The sequence below is a fragment of the Echeneis naucrates genome, chromosome 21 (assembly GCF_900963305.1).
Source record: "Echeneis naucrates chromosome 21, fEcheNa1.1, whole genome shotgun sequence".
NCBI lineage: Eukaryota > Metazoa > Chordata > Actinopteri > Carangiformes > Echeneidae > Echeneis > Echeneis naucrates.
The window spans coordinates 5,303,830-5,326,511 of NC_042531.1; the positions used below are offsets into that span (position 1 = coordinate 5,303,830).

At 42.5% G+C, this 22,682-nt stretch overlaps 1 protein-coding gene across 3 annotated transcripts in view; it reads left to right on the forward strand.

Annotated features, from left to right (window-relative positions):
* Window positions 1-5,838: 5,838 nt before the first annotated feature.
* LOC115061730 (probable phospholipid-transporting ATPase IH) overlaps window positions 5,839-22,682 on the forward strand; it is a 29,387-nt gene continuing 12,543 nt past the window's right edge. For 2 of the 3 annotated variants that reach the window (XM_029530216.1, XM_029530217.1), the window contains exons 1-14: window positions 5,839-6,098; window positions 14,380-14,502; window positions 14,758-14,847; window positions 16,392-16,472; window positions 17,167-17,274; window positions 19,189-19,317; window positions 20,158-20,261; window positions 20,380-20,430; window positions 20,578-20,642; window positions 20,722-20,803; window positions 20,891-21,041; window positions 21,133-21,330; window positions 21,428-21,601; window positions 22,218-22,384. In XM_029530216.1, coding sequence (XP_029386076.1) covers window positions 6,060-6,098; window positions 14,380-14,502; window positions 14,758-14,847; window positions 16,392-16,472; window positions 17,167-17,274; window positions 19,189-19,317; window positions 20,158-20,261; window positions 20,380-20,430; window positions 20,578-20,642; window positions 20,722-20,803; window positions 20,891-21,041; window positions 21,133-21,330; window positions 21,428-21,601; window positions 22,218-22,384 — 1,562 coding nt within the window. In that variant the 5' untranslated portion in view covers window positions 5,839-6,059. Of the gene's footprint in view, window positions 6,099-14,379; window positions 14,503-14,757; window positions 14,848-16,391; window positions 16,473-17,166; window positions 17,275-19,188; window positions 19,318-20,157; window positions 20,262-20,379; window positions 20,431-20,577; window positions 20,804-20,890; window positions 21,042-21,132; window positions 21,331-21,427; window positions 21,602-22,217; window positions 22,385-22,682 lie in introns of those variants that run through there. The other variant, XM_029530218.1, reaches the window with a different exon arrangement.

Genomic DNA, 22,682 nt, shown 5'->3' on the forward strand with positions numbered 1-22,682 from the left:
GAATTTAAAAATACATTTAAAACAGGTGACATTACAATAGAAAACATCTTTTATTCAGTACCTCTTAAATGTGATGATCAAAATGTCAATTTATAATTCATCCACATAAACATGTGTTTTCTCTCTTTTACTCTTTTTGTCAACAACAAATTGACCTCGTCATAGATTTGATTAATGTTTCATCAGTGAAGAAGCACAAACCCAACAAACTAAAAGCAAACAAACATATAAAAAATTACAGTGATTGGATTCACGCCAACAACATGGTCACACTTTTGCAGACTTTTGTGTTCTTCAGGCCTTGCAGAGTAAATATGGCAAAGCTGTGTACCTGAAACAATAAACAATGAAATCAGGTGTAGAAAGTACAAAACAGCTGTAACACACACAAATCGAACTCCCACTTAACGTAATGAACAGCTATGAACCGTATTTCCTTCCCTCCTCCCTTCATAATATAAACATCTGATAACGATAAGACCGCTCCATTCAACTTCAATCTACAGCTGCATCTGCTGAGATGTAATTTTCTCATTAGAATTATGTAATGCAAACACGTTGAGCTTACTGCACAACAACGGCGGTGTTCAGTGACTACTTCTAATCAATTTGGCTTCTGATGGTCCCCGTTCATCACATTTTCTCTTATATGCTGTAATAATATGAGTATTTCTGTGCTTTTATTGGCTCTTGCTCATATGTTTATGTTTTGTTTTGTTTTGTTTTTTTGTTTTTTTTTTGGCCGGAGGCAGATAAAATCACTTAACGGTCAGAACTGCACTGAAGCCGATTTTGTCTCACTGCCATCTGAAACCTGTAGCTGTTAATTGAACCAATAGTTTGCCTGTTGAATTTAATCATGGGTGCAAAAAGCAAATAAATATAGATTGCTCATGCTGGTAGTGCAGAAAACTAGTGACCTGATGTGGAATACAAACAAATATTTGCTCTTCTCTTCTTTAGACACATTTATGTGTTCATTTCTGACATATTAATTGGCAGCATCAGATGCCCAGTGTTACTTTGTCTCACTCTCTCTGTGTTGCAGTTACACACACACACCAGAATACACAGACACAGGAGTGCACAAGCTCACTAAACACCACAGGATATCACATTTTTCTGACCGGTCTCAGTGGTGTAACTACAGTACACATCCGTCTCTCCTGCATTAGCATGATAGATGTATTTTTCATGCTGCCATTAGGGCTGAAGCAGTGTGCTGTGCAAGGCTTGTGTATGCTAATGTGCCCCCTCACACCTGCAGTTTCAAATTACCCCTGAGGAATGGCGCCAAGACTCAGTTTGCAGCCACCAGCAATAATATGAGTAATGGCAAAATTACACAAGTGCTTTGTAGAAAATTGGGAAGGAAAAAAAAAATAGGAAAAAGGAAGGAATCGTTCAAGAGGGGGGGGTTGGAAGGGGCATGGAAAAAGAGGAAAGACAGGTAAAGGCTGAGGGAGCGGCTGGGGGAGGGGGGGGCTTGTGGAAACTTATGTTGCTTCCTCTGTGCTTCCTTTGAACTTTGAACAACATTTATAAACTCCTCCCATCAGATCAGGATTCAGCCTGAGAGGAGTAGAGAGATGAAACAGTATGGCTCAATCTAAATACATCCAAACTTCTCCTGCATCATCTCAGATGCACTTTTGGTTTGGTAAACGATTTGTTTTCGCCCCTCACACACACACACACACACACACACACACACAGAGCCAACTATGCTGATTAGATATTTGTTGTGACCACGTGACAGAGACAGATGATAGATGGTATTTGATAGGTCTATTTTCTACAGCTTGTTTGTGCGTGTGTGTGTGTGTGTGAGTGTATTAGGAGTCCTCCGGCTGCTGGTCTTGATAAGGGGGGGGGCGGAACAATCAATCACCTCCTTTGACAGCCATGTGAGGAGCTCCGCCCCTTTTATTTCCCCACTCCTCCCTCCTGCATCTATCTGTTTCTTGTCAACCTCCATCTGTCACGTTTAGAAGATGATCTACACACTGTGGCTGCAGGAAATCAAGCATATATGAGCAGACATGCCATCGCTCATGTCAACACACACACACACACACACACACAGATGCTCAGGCAGGAGGCACCTGGTAAAGCTACAGCAGGATTACTGAGTTGTCTGAGTTGGGTGCAGTGAGGAACACATGTTCAGGTCACTGTCTCCCTGACTGAACTATGTTATTGCTCCAAACACTGTTCTTCTTGTTATACTCCCCCCACTGCTGTTCTTTTCTCTCCCTTTCCATTCACAACCCTCCCCCCTCCACCACCACCATCCTTTCTCTTTCTCTCTCTTATATCTGCATGTGTGTGTGTGTGTGCACAAACTGAATATGTTTAAGGGGTGAGGAGGGGGGCACCAAATCCGTGGAGAGGACTTGGCAGTTGCTCTTCTCCCTCCCGCTTCATTGCTTTGGTCCTTCCCAAATCCTATTTCACGGTGCCAAGCATCCGCTCCCTGGGATCTCCACAGCTTCCATCTCCAGACGCAGGTTTAAGCCCCTCTCTTGGCACCCAGACTGGGCATGGAGAGAGAAAGCATGTGACACACATAAGCACCGCCAGAGACACAAACACACCTATTATCTTTGCCCAGAGAGGGAGTAGCATCCTGCAGCATGCGCTGTGCTTACTCACACAATCTTAGTCTCACAAGCTGTATTTGCCACATTTCCCGGCCTCTGACATGAGCCGAGAGGTCACACATGAACCCCATAAGCTGGTTTACTCTGATGCACATTCATTCATTCATTCATTCATCAACTGAGTCACTGAAGCAATCACTCATACACTAAACACACACACACTAAAAAAAAAAAAAAAAACTAATTCAGTCTCGTAACAACAAATTAGTCTAATGTGGCCGTTGACACAGTTGAAGTTTCATGAATTAATAAATAGCAGAGAAAAGACTATAGGCCTAATTGTTACCTTCTGTTAATTTGCTGCCCCATGATACAGGGTAAGCTATGCTTTAACGGTCCTCCAATTACGACTAATCAAAGCAATTAATTAGCTGCCAAATTAGCTGAATCCACACCAACAGAGCCACAGGATACATGGGAGCATGGCTGCACCAGGACCCCGCATGTGTTTCTGCATTATGGCCACTAGATGGCACCAAATAGCTTAGCTGAGTCCTGCTGCACATGGCCATCCATCATCTGACCATGGAGGCTCTGGATTTTTCCAGACTGGTGTCCTTTGTGAGTCTGTGATCAACTTCCCAACTAATTAAAACAAATAGCATCAGCCAAATTAGATGCGCTGTAAGATAGCTAGCTAAGATTATTACTTTATAATGATATCTCCATCATCCTTGTTTTTCTTTCTTTTTTTTTTTTTTTTGCAGTCTTTCAGACATCAGCTGCTACAAACTAATGGAGCTTGAGACATTTGTCAGGATCCATCCGTTCCAATGTTTTAATTGATTGGAAAAAATATAGTGTCAGAGTTCAAATGGAAATGTTCCTATCATAGGTCCATTTATTTAGTCGATCTGTTTGCTCCTCTGGAATATATCCAAAAACCTAGAGATGCCGTACCTCACAGGAAATGTTGCCTATTCAAAATAAATGTCCTTAGACTGTGCATCCTTACGGGGATCATTTCCATCCACAGCATGAAAGGATCCAGCCTTTCTGCTGACCATAATACTGAGTCAGCTGCTCAGATGCAACAAGATGATTATCAGACACACAAAAAACAAGATTAAAAACCTGTTTTCCACAAGAAAAACATCACTACAAAGTTTAAGGTTTCACCTAATCTGCAACTAATCTGCCTTTTCAGCGTTGCTGGTTTGAGCCCATCTCGTCTTTTTCAGTATTCAGGAGAACAGGTCAGTGAAAACAGATGCATAACCCCAACAGTTTAAAATGGTCCTGTAATCATTGTTAGAAACACGCACTGGGTGGAAGACTGCATGTTTATTTCCCAGATATAAGCTACTGCACGTGTCTTTATTACCACTGTGTTGCACACAGAAGGATATAAATATCTGTTTCACTATATGGCCAGAAAACAACATCAGCACTTCTGTTAACAAATATTAAAATATCAGAAGTTACTGCCAGACAAAAGGGATCTTTCGCAGCTGTGTATTGCCTTTAGTCTGAGTGTTTTGTGAGTCCTTGTTGCTGTTTTATCTGTGAATAACTAAGAGGACTCTCTCCAAATACAGAAGGCCAATTTATGCCAACAGCAGACTGATGGCAGCATGTGAGAAGTAACCCACTGCCCCATATGTTGCTCCGCCTCGCCCACTCAGAAGACAGAAGGAAGGACTGAACAATGACCCAGATCCTCCTCTGAGATGGAGCAGTGATAGTAAGTCAGTCAACTATGTGGTAATCACAGCAGCAGCCCCCCACCCCCGCATTATCAGTGTTTTCATTATGGGATGGATGTGTAAAAAAGGGCCCAGACTTATTTCTACAACGTGGCAAAGACAGAAAACTCAATATGCATAAATAAAGAGCGTGCTGTAATCTGTCCACTGAGGCAGACTCATCATCAGACACTAAGTGCCCCGACATCTTGAGGGAGGTAAACAGCATCGAGCATTAATAGGTCAGAGCTGAAAATGCTGGATCCCCATGCATTATTAATAATGTCTGCGCTAATTGAAAGTCATAATTCAGCAAATGAAATGTGTGGGCCGGACATCACACCCCGCTGCCCTGCTGTCACATGGAGACCAGCTAATTTTAGATCTTCTCTCTATAACAAAGATGAAGTAACCTCCTGTGACAAAAGACTCAGGAGTGGGAGGTTTGCTGTGGTGTGCCTGTTACATAACAGTCAGCCAGCTCAGGCCTCAGTTTTCTTTCTGATCTGCTTATTTGCTCTTTTCTTCAGTTAGCTGTAGAGCAGCTTTCTAAGAGTGCTTTGTTTAACTCATTCTGAATGTACTCTTACTTAGATATGGATTACTGCTCCGTCACATTAAAAACTGAGCAAACCCTACTTTGTAATTTATAAATGGATCATTATTATTGATGCATTCATGAGTATCCGCAGCAACGTTTTCACAAGTTAAGTGAACAATAAGAACCACAAACACTTAGCGTTTTGTTTTAGTTTTTTTACATGAAAAAATACGACAATTATCATTCAAACTATTTCTCATTCATTGTCTGTCTGTGGAGTGGCTGTCAGCCATGTGCCAGTTCTGGAGTTAATGTGTCTAACTGAGGCAGCGTAGATATTAATAGATATTAGTAGATATTAGTAGATATTAGTAGATAATTGTAGATATGAGTAGATATTAGTAGATATGAGTAGATATTAGTAGATATTTGTAGATATTAGTAGATATTTGTAGATATTAGTAGATATTAGTAGATATTTGTAGATATTAGTAGATATTAGTAGATATTTGTAGATATTAGTAGATATGAGTAGATATTAGTAGGTATGAGTAGATATTTGTTGATATTTGTAGATATTCATGTCTATCAGATGACACTGACAGATTTTGTTGTTTCTTGTTGGGACCTCCTTCTGAGGTTCGTGCACGTGACATGAAGGCAACTTCTCGTGCACGACAGGAGATGCTGGGAAATCTGAGTGCGCATGCGCAGAGTAGTCATCTGACAGACTGAGCGCCGCGCCGCCGCCGCCGCCGCCGCCACATCCAGGGCCGCTGCCGGAGCACGGAGCGGGACACCGACCGTCTCCTGCAGCTTGCAGGAGCAACACCTGGGGGGGGGGGGGGGAGACGTGGCTCAACCGGCCGGAGGGGCAGCACCGACACGAAGGCGGACAGACACAGACAGGGGGAGGGCGCATCGGGTGAAGCTCCCCCCTCCATGACATGTAGCCTGCAGCGGCCACAGTGCGGGCCGCTCCGATCGCGGCTCTTCACCGGGATGACAATCAGAAGAGCCGACTGAGAAACAGCTGCTGCCCGCTGACACACACACACACGGCGGCTGGAGCAGCTGGATCCGGAGGAGGGCGATGGATTCTGGAGGAAAGGTCCACACCAGGTAGCGTTTCCGAAGAGCCGAGGAGAGCTGCACGGTTCCGTCTGAAGGATGGATTTCAGCCTGCTCCGGAATATCATCCGCAGATACGTAAGCCCACACACACACACACACACACACACACACACCGTCAGCACTGTCACAGCTGTGGCTCCTTATACAGTCTGCTGTGTATAGCCCATCTATAATGCATGTCTCATCTCTGTCTTACTGCAGCTGTGAAGTGAGTTGCAGGTTAGACTGCAGCCTGCCTTGCTCGGGGTGGGGGTCTGCAGTGATAAACATGTGAGTCCAGCTGCTTTGGCAGCCCTTTGACTCACTCTGCTGCTCTCTGTGCGGCTGAGTGGACAAGCTGCCAGTGGCTACAGATGCAGCAACTGGTGAATGTGTAGAATAGAAATGCACTTGGCTGGCCCACTTAAGTTGTTTTAGTGTGCTACAAATTGCATGCATACTAAAGCTAGCTCATGGCTCTCAGTTACTGAGGGTCTGCAGAGGAAGTAAATCCTCATCAGGACAAACTTGCAGCCCTGCAGCAGGAGTCTGAACTGTGCTCACATCCTGCCTGACGGAGCAGAAAGTTGGTTAAACTCCTGAAACTCAATCCCAGTGGAGGAGAGCCTCCATCAAGGCCTCGCCATCGTCTTAAATTGGTGATCTAGTTTGGCTGTGAGCAGGAAATGTCCACATCGTCACTAAGTGGATGATGGTGAGCTGTAACCATGTTATTGGTTTGTGTGGTCTGATTATCTGCCAGGCCAGGAAGCAGCTGAAATAGATAAGGGGAATAAAAAGCGTCTTGTAAGAACGGCGTCTGAAAGGCCAGGTGACGCTCTTCAGACTGGCTACCTTTTGGAGGACTGACCCTCCCACCTGACCTTAACGCTGGCTCAGGTGTGCTGAAGATAACTATCTGTTTGTGCGTGCTTTTGTGAATGTTTCTGGTTTGAGGAATTAGTTTCTGTGTGTGTTTGTGCGTTCGGTGGGCAGGTGACAGCGTGGAGGAAGCATGACGGACGCTCCAGTACGGTTAATATCAGGGGAAATCAGATCCGCCGTGGAGGCAGGCAGAAGGAGGGAGGGATGACGGTTATTGGAGACGCCCCTCATCTCTCCCCCTTTTTCCTTTGAGTCATCACCCTGCAACAAGATGGAGGAGGCGAGAGATTAATCATTGATTTAGAATAGCACAGATGGTCCACGTATATCTGGATTACCACCCATCCAGACATATTGTGAATAGCTGCTGTCGTACTGAGACCACCACAGAAGAATAAACGTTACACCATGTAAGGTGATAAACACACGACAACAGGGCGCCTTTTGTCTGGACTCAGTTGAGTAAACTCTCATCAAAGTCACAGTCCAAATGTCCACAGCTTCCAACATCCACTCCAATGCTTATAAAAGGAAAATGCAGAATATGCTAATTCACCTTCAGCCGTTAAAAAATGTGGGTCTGATTTACTCCACTGGGCACGTTTATGAGCCTTTTACGTCCTATCTTGTAGACTTATAATCGCTCAGCTTGTACTTGACATATTTTTGCGTGAGGGTTATTTGTGCGACTGCTTTGCTTGTTTTTTGTTTCTTTAACGTATCTCCAAAGTACAGCGCGCCACATTTTTTCAGGGTCAGAACAACAAAGTCCATCACCCACTGTGGCCTTTGAAAAACCGAAAAGTTGAAAGTTGAAAATGAAATCAAGTGAAACACAGATACTTTAGAAACCCCAACAAAGTTTCTTATGAACTTCATTCCCAAGAACTCTGTTCATTATTTGGGATAACTCCAAATAAGTCCCATCTCTAAACCCACATCTTGATCACTGCCGCATCAGCGATCATTGTGCGATATAAAAACTGTAATGCCTGATAAACTTTATAGTTAACTGCAGACAGTCATTCAGATGTATCCGGTGCGGCACTTTTATAATGAGAAGGAAATTAAATTTTCTGAAGCCAGAGCAGGCAGTCCTGCTTCTGAGCCTGCTTCCGGTCTCAAGAAAAACTGCGGCTGAATTGAGCCTTCACAGTTCAGTAAATAGTTTTTGCAGGAAAAAAATATGGTGTCATGGCTTTTTGAAGTTCACGAAGTTTAGATGGGACATTTTGTTGTGTAATAACCTAAATCAGTTAAACTTTTCTCCCTTGCTGGCTAAGCCCTCACGCAGTAAGATGTACGTTATAATGGAGTGTGTCCGTGTGCACTCTTGATCTGGTATGCCAGCAGACCCCGATATGACAGGAAGAGATTTTATTTATAATGAGATTTATCGTGTAAATGACCTCCTGCGGTTTGAACAGATAACATGCGAGTGTGTCTGTGTGTGTGTTAGTCAGTTTGTGTGTGGCCGGTGTCCACTGTCTCCGCTCTCCCCTCTTCCGTGCCCTAGTTGTAATAATAATAGCGATGGCAAGATGCCTCAGATATGCACAGACTGTCAGAACTGCACGAGGTCATCTGGATAAGAGCGCCGCTCATATGTGAGCGATGCGCTTATTAAAGACGCCTCATACCTTATAGGAGCTTCAATATGTCCTCCTGCTGGTGATGCTCACCTTTTTATATCATGTAGTGGCCTCTTGTGATAACGGCCTTTTGATCTATATCAGCCTCGTGGCCGCTGCGTCTTCCTGCCTCCAGTTTGACTACCTCTTGTCCCCCCTCTCGTCCCCCCTCTCGTCCCTCCTCTCTCCTCACCCTCCTTTACATCTTATCTCTCGATGTGTAACTGTTATTGTTGCAGAGACCTCTCACAACCTCAGCAGATAAAAGAGAAAGGCCAGTGATGTCTGCCTTTGATCAGAAAGGTGCCAGCAGGTCCCGGAGTGCTGAAGGGCTTTTCCAAAGGTTTCTAGCAACTTAACAGCTCTTTGAGTCTGCTGGTTGTTGTTGAAAGGCCAAACACAGCCTGTTGGATTACTGTTAACCACGCTGGTTCTCACTGCTGCGAACAGGGCAGTCTATTCCTGTCCCCTGCCCGACCCCCCCCCCCCCTCTCATGGAGTTCAGAAAAATACACCAGATTTTCGTTTGGGGCTCGAGCTCCCGCGCTGGCCTGCATGCGTATATCAGAGAAAACTGCTTCATCAGAAGCCACAGTTTCAAACCCACGTTAGCGTGTTGTCGGCACTAAAAGACGAGAAAGAGGTTTCTTTAGGATGCAGATTACAGCGGCGGGAGAAAAAGAAGTGAAGAGAGGGATGGCAGAGGAGAAGCAGCACAGCTGGATTAAAGACTTACGTAACAGTTGGATCACTGCAAGTCAAGTGGGAGAGGAAGCTAAGGCAACAACAGAACACAAAATTTGTCATTTTAAAGTAATCTCTTTTGATTTATCCTTCGATTTAGCTGCAGATATACAGTAATTTGCGTCATTGGGTGTCTGGTGTGTGTTGTCATTGGTGTCGCTGAGGTTTTCAGACCAAAGCACTCTTACATTACTTTTGCTGTAGCGTTTTCCAAACGCTGTCATTCTCTAATAAATCATTCTCCAGGCTAATGGCACTTACATTCCCCATAAGCTATGTTTTCTCTCATTTTTTAATTTAGCTTCTTCCTTACAGCTGCTTTTGAGTTTTCCCTTTCTTTTTACTTTTTTTTTTTTTTTTTGTTCCCGAAAAAAGGATTTTTAATAAGAACCTAATAAAAGCACCAAGAAGATGGAGGACTTTGTCTGGCACAGTTGTACGTGCAAATTTTCCATAAAACCTTCGAACTTCTCGCTCAAATCCAGTTACACCGGGTTGAATTAAGGAGAAGCTGCTACACATTTGATCTTCAGTGTATTATTAACAAAGTGTCCGTGTGATTCTGTTTCTTTGTATTGAAAACTTGTCGATGTGGTGTAGCTGCCGGCGTACTGTGTTGCTATGGTGATTAATGGCAAATGAGTAGCGGCGGAGTGCATATTGAACAGGAAGTTCTCTCCTTTTTAGCTGATCAAGGTCTGGAGGCTCCTTTTATCTTTGCTCGATGCTACGTTGGGCTGCACAGCCCCCACTTTCTAATTCCTCCCCCGAGTGTACACAGAGAAGGTTTACTACCTTCTCTCTTATTAACGTCGGTGAAACTTCATTCATCCGGCCACACATACTGCATCAGATTGTACTGTTTAATTATAAAGTCGCTGCTAAATTTGTGTGTAAAATCTGCTGTAACTTCTTTTTAACCAAACACTAAACGTAATGTTGTAAAGTGGAGGTAAACTGAAACACTAACCTAACTAATGCTATTGAGTCAGTTATTTAAGCTGTTACTATCATATTTAATTTTTTGGGCTGATTTATTTTTTTCCCATTTTAAATCTTTTAAAATCACTTCATAATAGCGTGCGTGTTTTAACTTAGCAGATCATAGTGTATATTAGCAAGTGTTAGCTTTGTCACTTAGCCCAATTAGCCAATGTGGCAATTGTTTTTTTTTTTTTCTCCTTTACATTTTAAATTGCGCTCACTGATAGACTTTTTCCAGTGAATATTTTCTCTATTTCCCGATAATGATGTCCGCTGTCTGCAGCTCAAACATGTCACATCCTGCACTGCACACGTGTGTTTGCATGTCCGGCTAACGAGGGTAGTTCATTAAGGAGGAATTTGATCTGTGAGTTAATGAAGGATACTTGCTCGACATGCTGTGTGCTTCTGATGGTGCGACAGTGGAGGAGGGTTGAGACATCATTTTCATCAAGTCAGTTAATCGTGTGTACCTTTCATTACACCTCTGTGCTAGAAAGGACCCACATCATGAAAGCAGCGTGGCTAGATCCTAGCGCTAGAGGGGTCAAAGGTCACTTTTACGCTTTCAAGATTTACACATCCGTATCCCTTTAAAAGGCTGTGGAGAAATATGTTTGCAACTATTAGGCGCGCCAAGAGAGAAAGCCAGAGCTAGAAATAGTAAAGCAGTGTTTCAAATCTTAAATATAGCAGACTCGCATCTGTTCTCTCTTGTGAATTCATAGTTTGACGACGCACGGCTGCAGTGGTGGCATGATTTCTGGTGTCAAACCCATCCCGTCACTGTTGATTGATGTAACACTGATCTCTCTGTGAGGAGGCTGATTCAGTGATGTTAATGAAGATAAAGCCCACCATGTCCTCCAAACAGCCAGCCAGCCACTTTCTCTGATGGAGCAGTGGAATGAAAGGGGAACAGTGGGCGAGGGGTTGATGCGGATCAGTGAGGATTAATGATCAGATGACTGCAAACCACAATGCAATCGCTCTCTGTCGTTCTCCATCGCTCTGCCACATACACGCTGTTGGGGTGTGACGCTCACTAAGGGACGCACCGGGAGATGACGGTACGACTGATGCAATCGTGGAAATGCGTATTTAGGAGGGACATTTTTTGATATAGAGGTTGAAGTGGAAAGTCACAGACAATCTATGGGAGATAACGTATGGTTTAAATCACACCAAGCTTTCAAGAGCTGACATCAAATCTATTGTGTGTGTGTGTAAAAACAAAAATCCTACAAACTAATTGTGCCATCTTAATTACTTTCTACTTTTCTTAAACATCATAATAAATCCTTTCCGATATGATATAACAAGTTTCTTGTGTTTCTCTAAATAAAAATAGTAAATGATCATTTTTAACTATTGCTTAGCTCACCTGAGCAGAAAATATGGTTTTCTGTGAGAGCTTAATTCATCTTTTTGAATATATGTCCTCACTTTTCACATATGATATTGCATTTGTTATTGACTAACACGGGTTATGTTACAGTTATTTATCTGTCGTTTGTTCTGGACCAGATGATGCTGACTGGTTGGTTGAGAATTTTGTTGAAATTGAATTGACAGGTTTTTGATTCAGTTAGACTAGTTGTGTTCTTTTGGAAACTGTGAATGAGATTTATTGCACTTACTGCTCAAAAAGTTTGGCTCATTGTCCAACCCCAGATAAGACTGGTTGGCTGAGATGTGTTCAGTATGAACTCATCCGCTGAAATGCAGAGACGCCTTTAACATCAGTTCATTTTTAAACACTTTAAAGTACACACAACACATTGACTCGTTAACAGGCTAATCTGAGCTTGCTAACATAATGTTATCCAGGATTATTTAAGGCGTGTTTGAAGAGCAGCACCCACGGAGTTATTTTTGACTTTCTACTGACACAGTTTCAGCTTGTGACCTGTTAACATGACACTCGATCTCTCTACAACAGAGAGCATGTTGGGGTTTTTTTTTTTTTTTTTTTATGGCTTGTTTTGGTCGTATACACTCCCTTTACTAACAAACCTGTCAGTGTAAGTTGTGTGTAAGCGTTGTTGTACTCTGTCTGTCTTCCATTATGTGTCACATCATTCATTTGTGCTCATGCTGCCCGCTCTCCTTCAGTCTGCTGCTCTTTTTCCGCCTGACTTTTCATCTCGCTCTTTCCTTCCATTTCACTGTATCTCGCCGGGCCATGTTGCCCTCCTAATGTTTTGAAGGGGTCTCCAGCCAGCTGAGGCTGTAGGCTGTAGGCTTCAGCTCTATTTTTAACCACTGCCTGTTGATCACAGTGGGTAAGTTTAGATGTGTGACTCTGAGCTTTTCAGTATTGTGATTAGCTTTTTTTTTTTTTTTGTAGATTTCAGCAGTAAAACTAAATTAGCCTCTAATTATAAACTTGTGTCCAAGCGTACTCTTGTTAAAATTAATGGATTCGAAACAACAAGGTTACTGGGAATCAATGTAACGAGATTAGAGTGTTAAATTTACATCATGTGGACTCTGAACACAAAGACATTCAAAGTTTTTCTCATTGGCAATGATGAGCTAAACCTCTGCCAAGCTGCTGAGGACATTTAAAGCAGTGAAGCGCTGCTTCCACGAAGCGTGCCTGTTCCAGAACTTTTCTGCTCGTGGTCAACACTTCTGATTTGAGCTGCGTCAGGCCGGCTGCTCTGCCAAAGGCGACGCTCACTCTGCCCACTCAGGCCAAAGCTTTAGGAGCCACGTCGGAAGCCAGATGGAAACAAACAGCTGAATGTTGTGCTCTCTTGATTTGTTGGCTTTATTTGATTTGATTTTTTTTTTTTTTTTTTTTTGTTGGAGAGAGCTCATTCCTCAATAGCTTTTAATGAAGGACACCTTGGTAAAATGTGTGCTGTAGTACATTCCCAGAATGCACTGTGCTAGTTTCCAGGGAGCTACTTAAATGCAGTAAAGATGAGAGTTGAACTGAAATGGGTGTTTTCATGCACACTATCTGAGATGTTTTCACTGTTTTGTCTCAAGATGTTGCATTAACATAGTTACATAATGATTCGGACATGTGTGAAGGAAAAAAGGAGACTGGAGCAGCAGTGCAGACTGCAGAACGGTCCTGCAGAGGGAACAGAAAAGATAAATGACAATTCCACACTTATGTGGCTCCGAGCTGATCCCACCTACACACATCAGCAAACAGACTCATCCTTCAGTTGACCCTGTCTGGTCTGTGAGGCTGTCTGTTCAAAGAAGTTATTGAAGTCATGCAATGCGGCCTTCTGTAACATCGTGTTTCCTCATCCAAAACATAAAGGCCGCACGTGGTTAGCACTGTTTCCCAACAATAAGAAGGTTGTGGGCTCGGTCCCTGTGTGGGTTTTCTCCCACCGTCCAAAGACATCATGTTTTCAATTGGTGACTCTTCAGTTGTCTGTAGGTCTGAGTGTGTCTGAGTGGTTGTGTGTCTCTGTGTGTCGGCCCTGTGATGGACTGTGACCTGTCCAGGGTGACCCCGCCCTCACCCAGTGTGAGCTGGGATCCAGCACCCCCCGAGCTGGAAACAGAAAAGCACTAGAGATGAATGGATGAAAAATGAAAAATGAAATGAATCGGTAATTGATATGAAGTTTATTACCTTGGTGATACTTAAGTTGGTTTTGAGGAGAAATGCAGCCATCGGGCTCTTTCTCTCTCAGCACTCAGTGGTAAATGAGATTCAACCACCAACTCACGCGTTTTGATGTTGTATAGACACACTTTCACACACTGATCCTGTTCATTAATATTTCTACGTACCTGATGTGTCGGTATTGATTATCAGTATAGTTGGGAGTTGACTCTTCAACTGTTATTATTGAGTTGTGTTCTTATTGCTGAAAACAAAATCCAAAATTATACACCCAGTAAAATGTGGTATATTATGATGCAAAAGCAACATCATAATGAATCTGTAATTTTAAACTGTAGATGTTAAAATAAACATCAAGGAAAACACATTTTTTCATTGGAGTGTTAAGTGTTGCTTATATTGATATTAATTTGTACAGTTGGGTTTGTAATAATGTAAGTCAGCTAATGGTAAGTAGGTCACACCATTACCAGTTCTTCCCTCGCTATCTCTTTTGCTATTTATATCTATATATGGTCTCTGTCTCCGTCAGTGTGTGGGGGAGGAGAACTGGGTGGACAGCCGGACGGTGTACATCGGGCATAAAGAACCCCCTCCGGGGGCTGAGGCCTACATCCCTCAACGTTACCCCGACAACCGCATTGTCTCCTCCAAGGTGAGTGAGACCCTGAGTCCGTGTCGTAACGCTGCACATCACCACTCTGTTCCTTTGTTTCATTTTCAGACAACCATGTAATTCCTATTGTGGCCATTTTTTTTTTTGTTTTGTTTTAAAGAATGACACATTTAGCTCCTCTTCTGCTTATCAAGCTGTGCGTCACCGTTCGTTTTGCCAGAAGGATTTTTTTGGGATGTGCCATTGTTTCCCAACCTGTTTTTACGTGTGACTGTGATTTTTGCTTTCCCACAGTACACTTTCTGGAACTTCATTCCCAAGAACCTGTTTGAGCAGTTCAGAAGAATCGCTAACTTCTACTTCTTGGTCATATTTCTGGTCCAGGTGAGGTTCACGACAATTGAGCCGTTTGTAAAATTATTAATCAGACAATGTGATGCCAAAGCTGTAATGAAAAATACTTTCCTAGCTCGCCATTTATTAAAGCAAAAACCAAAAAAAAAAAAATTATAATAATAATTTATACACAAGATCAGACAACACCACCTATAGACCTACTGGTGATAAACACCGAGTCCACTTTTGTGACATAATGTTTTTCTTTCCAACATGAAATGGGTCCATGTTTAATTTTAGTCCATGGCTTTGCATTGAGGTATTTGCAGAGCAGCTGTTCAGACAGCTGAACATACTTTACGTACATACAGTAAGTAACCATGTGATGCTGATGATCCTTTTTTCGTTCGTTTTTTAACAGGTCTTAAAATTGACTAAGGTCAAACTTAATTTAAAGTCAGCTTTTTCGTTTTCTGGGATCTGTCGAACTAGATAACTGATGAAAACATCCTAAACACAGCAGATAAATTGATAAAATGTGAATTGGACTTAACTTGGAACATTCGTTCATCTTCTAATGCTTATCTGTTGTCGGGTTACAGAAGGTGCCGGAGCCAGTCCCAGGGGTACACCCTGGACAGGTCGCCAGTCCATCACAGGGCCAATATATTTACACATTAATATAAATGTATGATAGTTCATCCAGGAGATTTGATATATTTCAGAGGTCTGTAGGTTTGCTCTTTCCTCATAGTTTCTCGTAGACTTGTGTGAATGTGTAAATGTCCCGTAAAGCAGGAAAATATTGCTGGAATTTAGTTTCTCTTATTCCTTCAATCTGAGCTATCTTCATAGCTGAAGTGCTGCTTAAGAGTTATTTTAAGAGACATTTCTTGATTTTCACAGTTAAAAATGCTAAAGCTCCTGTCATTGCTGTTTCTTGATTTCACAGTAAGAGCAATTATCCAAGATTAGTAGTTAAATCCTGCACCGGTTCACCAGATGACCTGAACACGGATTACCAACATAATTTGAAATTGCTAACATATTATCCTGATTATTCTGAGTGTTGTACTCTACTCTGTCTGAATCCGAATCAAACAGATAGAGCTTTTTCCCTGAACCACTATGATGCACCAAACTATTAAATGACCACACAAAGACAACTCTTTTCTTTTCTTTTTTTTTTAACCAGCAGTTAATCACTATGCAAATGAGCCCCAGCCCAGTTTGTGTGATGTATGTTTTCTCAGTAGCATGTGAAATACTGTACCCTCTTAATGAGACAAACTGGGCACGGCACACAGCAGCAGCAGCCTTTGAACCATTTTTTGTTGACTGCAAAGGTCTTGCTTCGTTGTAATGCTCTGCTGTGAGTGCAGATGGGACACATAAAAACAAGATTTGATTGCTGGGAAACTTAAAGTTTGTGAAATTGGTGCTTCATTCCTTATTACAGAAGCTCTTCCCTGCTGCACCGCCTTACTCAGCGCTGCATTGTTTGGCGTCCTCTCCCTTCTTCTGTCTGTCCAACCCCCTCCTCCCTCCCCCCCGTCTTTGCATCTTCCCCCCACTGTTCCTCTCCCTTGCAGCTTATCATCGACACCCCCACCAGCCCAGTCACCAGCGGCCTGCCCCTCTTCTTTGTTATCACTGTCACCGCCATAAAACAGGTAGGACACACACAAACATGCTCATGTTTCCAGGATATATTGCCCTTAATGATCCCCCCCCACACACACACACACACAGCAACTCACTGCTAATACACACACACACACACACACACACACACACACACACACACACACACACACACACACACACACACACACACACACACACACAGTCATACACACAAACAAACACTCTCTACCAATTGGCTGCGCTATTATCTGTATATACACATTCCTCTCTCAGTGAAAGGACATGCTATTGAATATGTCTGGTGATGTGAGAAATATGATAATGAATGCTCTCCTCTGTTAATCACTCTTGCGGTGTATCCCATGCCCCGGGGAGATGCATCCTCTCCAACACATCTCAGTGCTGAGGGATGGGGTACTATCAGTGATAGATGAAGCTGTTCTGTCCAGGGAAAGCTGAGCTTTACCGGAACATAAATCTAAAACATAACGTGTTGGCTTGAAATCCAGGAAAGAGGTCACTAAGCTCAGGAAGCGCAGTGCTAATTAATTATAGTGTATGACTTTCATGCAATGTTCTGGCCCTCATTCTCTATGCACAATAATCTATATTCCCCGTTTCTACCCTGCCAACGAACACATTGGCTTTCTCTTTCTTTTCCCTTTCTGTCTTGTCCTCTCTTCCGCTCTCTCTAACCCCTTTGCTGCGTCCCTCTCTCAGGGCTATGAGGATTGGCTCAGACACAAAGCTGACTGCTCTATAAACGAGTGTCCGGTGGACGTGGTGCAGCAGGGGAAGGTGGTGAGGACACAGAGTCACAAGCTACGGGTAAGAATGGCCTCATTAGAACAAAATATCACCTGAGGCCACCGAACAACAAAAACCTTCTGTCGCTGCATAACACACTTTTTCTTTCTCTGTTGCTCTCACTGCCTCCTGCTCTTCCTCTCCGCAGTCCTCTGTAAAATTGTTTCTTTTCTCTCCTGCTCTCTCGTGTCTTTCACGCCATGCAAGCGTTCCCTGAAGAAGTAACTGGCATGATGTCATGATGAGTTTGTAAATTTTTGTCATTGCTCTTTTATCTTTTTCTTGTGTTCATTCTGATTTCAACAGTTGATCACTCTTAGCCAAATGTTTCGTAATCCTTTTGATTTTTATTGAATGATTTCTCTTTTTTTGATTCCCTTTTGTTTTTCGACAATAGGATTTAATGTTATTTGCTTCCTGTAACTGTCATACCTAAGCCATCTTCTGTGACAGAAATACTATCATGTCCCTGTACCAAAGGAGATTTCAGGATATCTGTACAATGACCATATTTATGAGACCAGACAGCAACACCTAGCAAATTACTTAGGGGTGTGGTCACCATGGCTGTGCTCACACATCTAGAATAAATCGTTATTTAGCTTGTGGCAGCATCAGAAAAAGTGAGGATCCTAAAATAAAGTTAACATACATGTACATTCTCAGTCCCCACTGACGTTAACCCAGACTGAAGTCTGCAGCACTGCGATAGCCAAGACTGGAGGTATTATATCGTCTGTCCATCTGTAGCTACAAATTGACTAATTGAAATGTGGCTATAAACCAGTTAATCAAAAAACTGCAACAAAGCAACTAATTATAACTTGGAAAAAAATTGCTTGTCACCTCCCATCTCTCTCTCTCTCTCTCTCTCTCTATATATATATATATATATATATATAACATATTACAACTACATGTAAGTTTAGGTTCTATGGTTTTACCCCAATTGGCTACCAATAAAAAAATATACATTTTGTGGGACAGTTTCTGGTTGAAATCTACAACATAAAAAAAAAGAATGACTCCAGAGGTGATAATTATCAGGCAGCATTGCAGAATGCAAGAATGATAAGATAAATAAGGTGGCACTTAATTCAGTATTATTTACAGCTCTGCTTCCACATGCAGGGCTGAATGTCAGTATTTCTGCTGAAACCAAGAGCCGCTGTCACTGAGCTTGCACATTGTTTTGCTCATCTCTCGCATATCATCCCTGTGTGAATGAAAACTGAGGTGTCAGACTGCATATTGTGGATGTCCCACTCGGCACCTCCCATCTAGATAGCACAGTATATTTCAGTATTGTTTCACTGCCGTGGGTAAATCTGGTTTCTGCTGCTCCTGACGGGTGTTCAGGCTGTTATTGGATAGTGCAGCTCCTCATTGAATGAGGATTTGAAACAGCTATGCAGCCTTAAAGGTTACAGATTATAGGTTTTTGTAATAGTTTTCACTGAGGGCATGTGCCAGGACAGACTCTCCTGTCTTTGTATCTCTCCTCTGTCACTCTGCTTCTCCTTCTTGCTCTTCTGAGTCCCTTCTTTCCATCTTCCTCCTTCTGTCTCCCTGTAGTCAGTTTCCTCTACCAAGGTTTCTCACTTCTGTAGATCAAACAGAAAGGATTAGAGCGTGAACTGGGAGCAGGAATAATGATGAATATATTAATCATGCAAAATCATAGAGTGTGTGTCATGTGTATGGTCACCGTGGAGATGGGATTTATCAGAGTATAAGCTGCTCTGCTCGCATAATCTGTTATGCAACTTCTTAATCCTTTGAAAAAAAAGGGGGGAATGTTAAAGGATGAAAAAACGATTACCCGCAGGTCTGTCTCTCTGTCTTTTATGTGAACAACTCGTCAAAATATCTGTCAATTATTATAGATGTTAAAGCCAACATGGGGTGTATGATGTGTCTGTCCCTCTCTGTCAGGTGGGGGACATCGTTATGGTGAGGGAGGATGAAACCTTCCCCTGTGACCTCATCCTGCTCTCCTCCAGCCGCCTGGATGGGACCTGCTATGTCACCACCACCAGCCTGGATGGGGAGTCTAGTCACAAGGTGCCAAGATTAGTGCACACTTTAGATGTTTCTGCACTTAAATGTAAATCAGAAAAACTGTTAGTACAATGATATCACAGGTTTCTCTCATTAGTGTTTTTTTTTTTTTATACTTAAATTAAATTTTTTTTTTTTGTTTGTTTGTTCTTTAGAAGCAAAAAAAAGTGCTGAACTTTTAAGATCGTGCTGCCTGGACAGACAAAGAGACTCTAGTCTCATAGTCAGTTATTTGTTAGGAAACTCACTTTGCAAGGTTGGGTGATTTTTTTTTTTTTTTTTTTTTTTTTTTTCCGTTATTCAGACAAAACAATTTGATGACAAAGAAAAGATTGTATTCCAGATCTAGTCAAAATTATTTCACGAAATATAAAAAAAATAAAATAATCAGCAGATTAATTTACATAAAAAACAATTTGGTAGCAACCTTCCACTTTTCAATCAACAAATGCACTTATGACTCACAAAGCTGTAGGTGACACAACGTCACACGCTACACTTCACATTTTCACCTGATGTCACTGACATGACCACATGCATGGCTGAGCACATACACACACCTTTGTGTGCATATCGCACAGTGTAGCGCAGAGTACTCCACATACACACCCCGGAGGCGACCCCCCCCCCCGTCGTGTCACCTTCCCAGCGTGCCATCCTCCGCTGACCCGGGGAGTGCTTTATAACAGCTCACCTCCCCGGCTCTCATGGTCATTTAGAAAAGCTGCAGGAAGCCAGGCTGAGGAGTCTAATGAGCCCTGCTCTCATTAGTGGCAACGGGTGACATTTTTCCTTCGTTGTCTTCTTCGTCTTATTCCCCCTTCCTCCACCTTTCTATCTCAGACCTATTATGCTGTACCAGATACCATGGCCTTTAGAACGGAGCAGGAGGTGGATTCACTACATGCCACTATTGAATGTGAACAACCACAGCCTGACCTCTACAAGTGAGTCTGACACACACTCCCTCAAGCATCTTATACACAGATCGTGTTACCACCTCATAGAAATGAATCTTCCTTTATTGATATTGTCTTGATTTGATTTTGTTGTGACCTTTCACAGATTTGTGGGACGGATCAATATTTACAAGGACAAGGAGGAGCCTGTGGCTAGGTGAGTCTACTTCTTTTTTAACACTTTATCTATACTCTGGACTGGGCCAAACTTTCTTTCAGATTACATAAATGTCTTCATGGTGTTTCTTTTTGTTTTGTTTTCTTTACAAAATAAAGACTAAGGATTATTTTTTTATTCTTGCAGGCCACTTGGAGCTGAGAACTTGCTCCTTAGAGGAGCCACGCTGAAGAATACGCAACAAATTTATGGTCGTAACACAGTCAGGCTGTACAGTTAAAGAAAAAAGGCTGATGTTTGTCTTGGTAACTGTGTTTTCTCTCCCTTCAGCCGTTGCACTCTACACTGGCATGGAGACCAAGATGGCACTTAATTACCAGTCCAAATCTCAAAAACGCTCCGCTGTAGAAAAGTGTGTTTAATCTATAAACTCTTCTCACTGCATAATTTAGAGGTGTTCTTGACCCTGACTCTTATTTAACCTTCTGTCTCCCGGCAGGTCGATGAACGCCTTTCTCATCGTGTATCTGTGCATCTTGATTAGTAAAGCAGTGATCAACACAGTCCTGAAATACGCCTGGCAGTGGTCTCCTGACAGAGATGAGCCCTGGTACAACCACAGAACTGAGAACGAGCGGCAGCGGCATGTGGTCTGTTCATCGAACTCCTAAAAAAAACGCCGTCGCCTGACCTCAAATTGCTTCTCGCTGACGCCGTCGCCTCTCTTTCTCCCCACTGCAGGTGATCCGAGCATTCACAGACTTCCTGGCTTTCATGGTCCTATTTAACTACATCATCCCAGTTTCTATGTACGTGACAGTGGAGATGCAGAAATTCCTCGGCTCCTATTTCATCACTTGGGATGAGGAGATGTTTGACGAGGAGCTGGGAGAGGGCGCTCAGGTCAACACCTCCGATCTGAATGAGGAGCTGGGACAGGTACATCAGTGTGTGCGCACACACAGACATTTGAATACAGTGTCTGAATGTAAACTTTCTGTTGACATGCCCTTACTCTACCTCTCCACCCCCACAGGTAGAGTACGTGTTTACTGATAAGACAGGAACTCTGACTGAGAACAACATGGAGTTCATTGAATGTTGTGTGGATGGAAACGTCTACATCCCGCATGCCATCTGCAACGGGCAAATCCTCAGTGCTGCCTCCAGCATAGACATGATTGATTCCTCACCTGGAGGATACAGAAGAGTAAGTGTGTGTGTTTGTAAAGTAAATGTGGTTCAAAATCCAATTAATCTGACTGCCAAATAGACACTTTCAGATTATAATTATGTTTTAAGCAGGAAAACCAGTAAAGTCATTTCCCCATTTTTTTTTTTTTTTTATATTTTGCCCTTCCACTGCTGACGGCAAACCCTACATTAAATCCACTTGATGAAAACTTCATTTTCTTTGCACCCTCTGAGTGTCTGGAAAAAAAAAAAAAAATGTCCTATGATGCACAGAAAAGTGATGAGCGTTGCAGTCTGGCAGTGCAGCAGTGATTTGTTTAGATTTAATAGGAGAAAAGTTGTGTAGTCAGCATGAGTAGCAGTAACCAGCATAGATGACAGAAAGGGAGAAGAGGACTTTGTGCCAAAACTTATATGGGTTTAGAAATACAAAAATATGCTGCTTTGTCGCAGTGTTTTCTGGAAAATGTCGTTCAAAAGATGCTATAGTGGTGACAAAATAGCAAAAAAAAGTCATTAGGAAGGATGTTGGGTTTAAATAAATGCAATAATGTGACTTTGAAATGAACTTTACTGTCACCTGAATAAAATATAGATGTAATGTGTCGCTGTGTTTCTGTATTTTTCCGTAGGAACATGAGGATCTCTTTTTCCGGGCACTGTGTCTGTGCCACACGGTTCAGGTGAAGGAGGAAGAGACAGTGGATGGCATCAAGAGAGGCATCCACCAGGGCCGACCCACCTCCTTCTACATCTCCTCCTCACCGGATGAGGTGGCTTTAGTGGAGGGAATGAAAAGGTAAGTACACAAAAACATACGCAATTAGAAAAATTACCTTGTGAACTAGTCAATCTTTCAGTTGTGCTCAAAGGCAACATGTCATGCTATAGCTGGTGAAGCTGGTGAGTAATTTTTCATCTAGCAAGTCCTGAAATTTTGAAGTTCTGGACTCTGTAACCAATGTTGAGCTAAACTCCCCTTTAAAGCACCATTTAATGCTCAGTTGTTGAACTAAAGGAGAACCTTACAGATGATGCGTTCTTCATTCAGTGTGAATGCATTCTGGCACACAGAAAAATAAAAATGTCCTTGAATT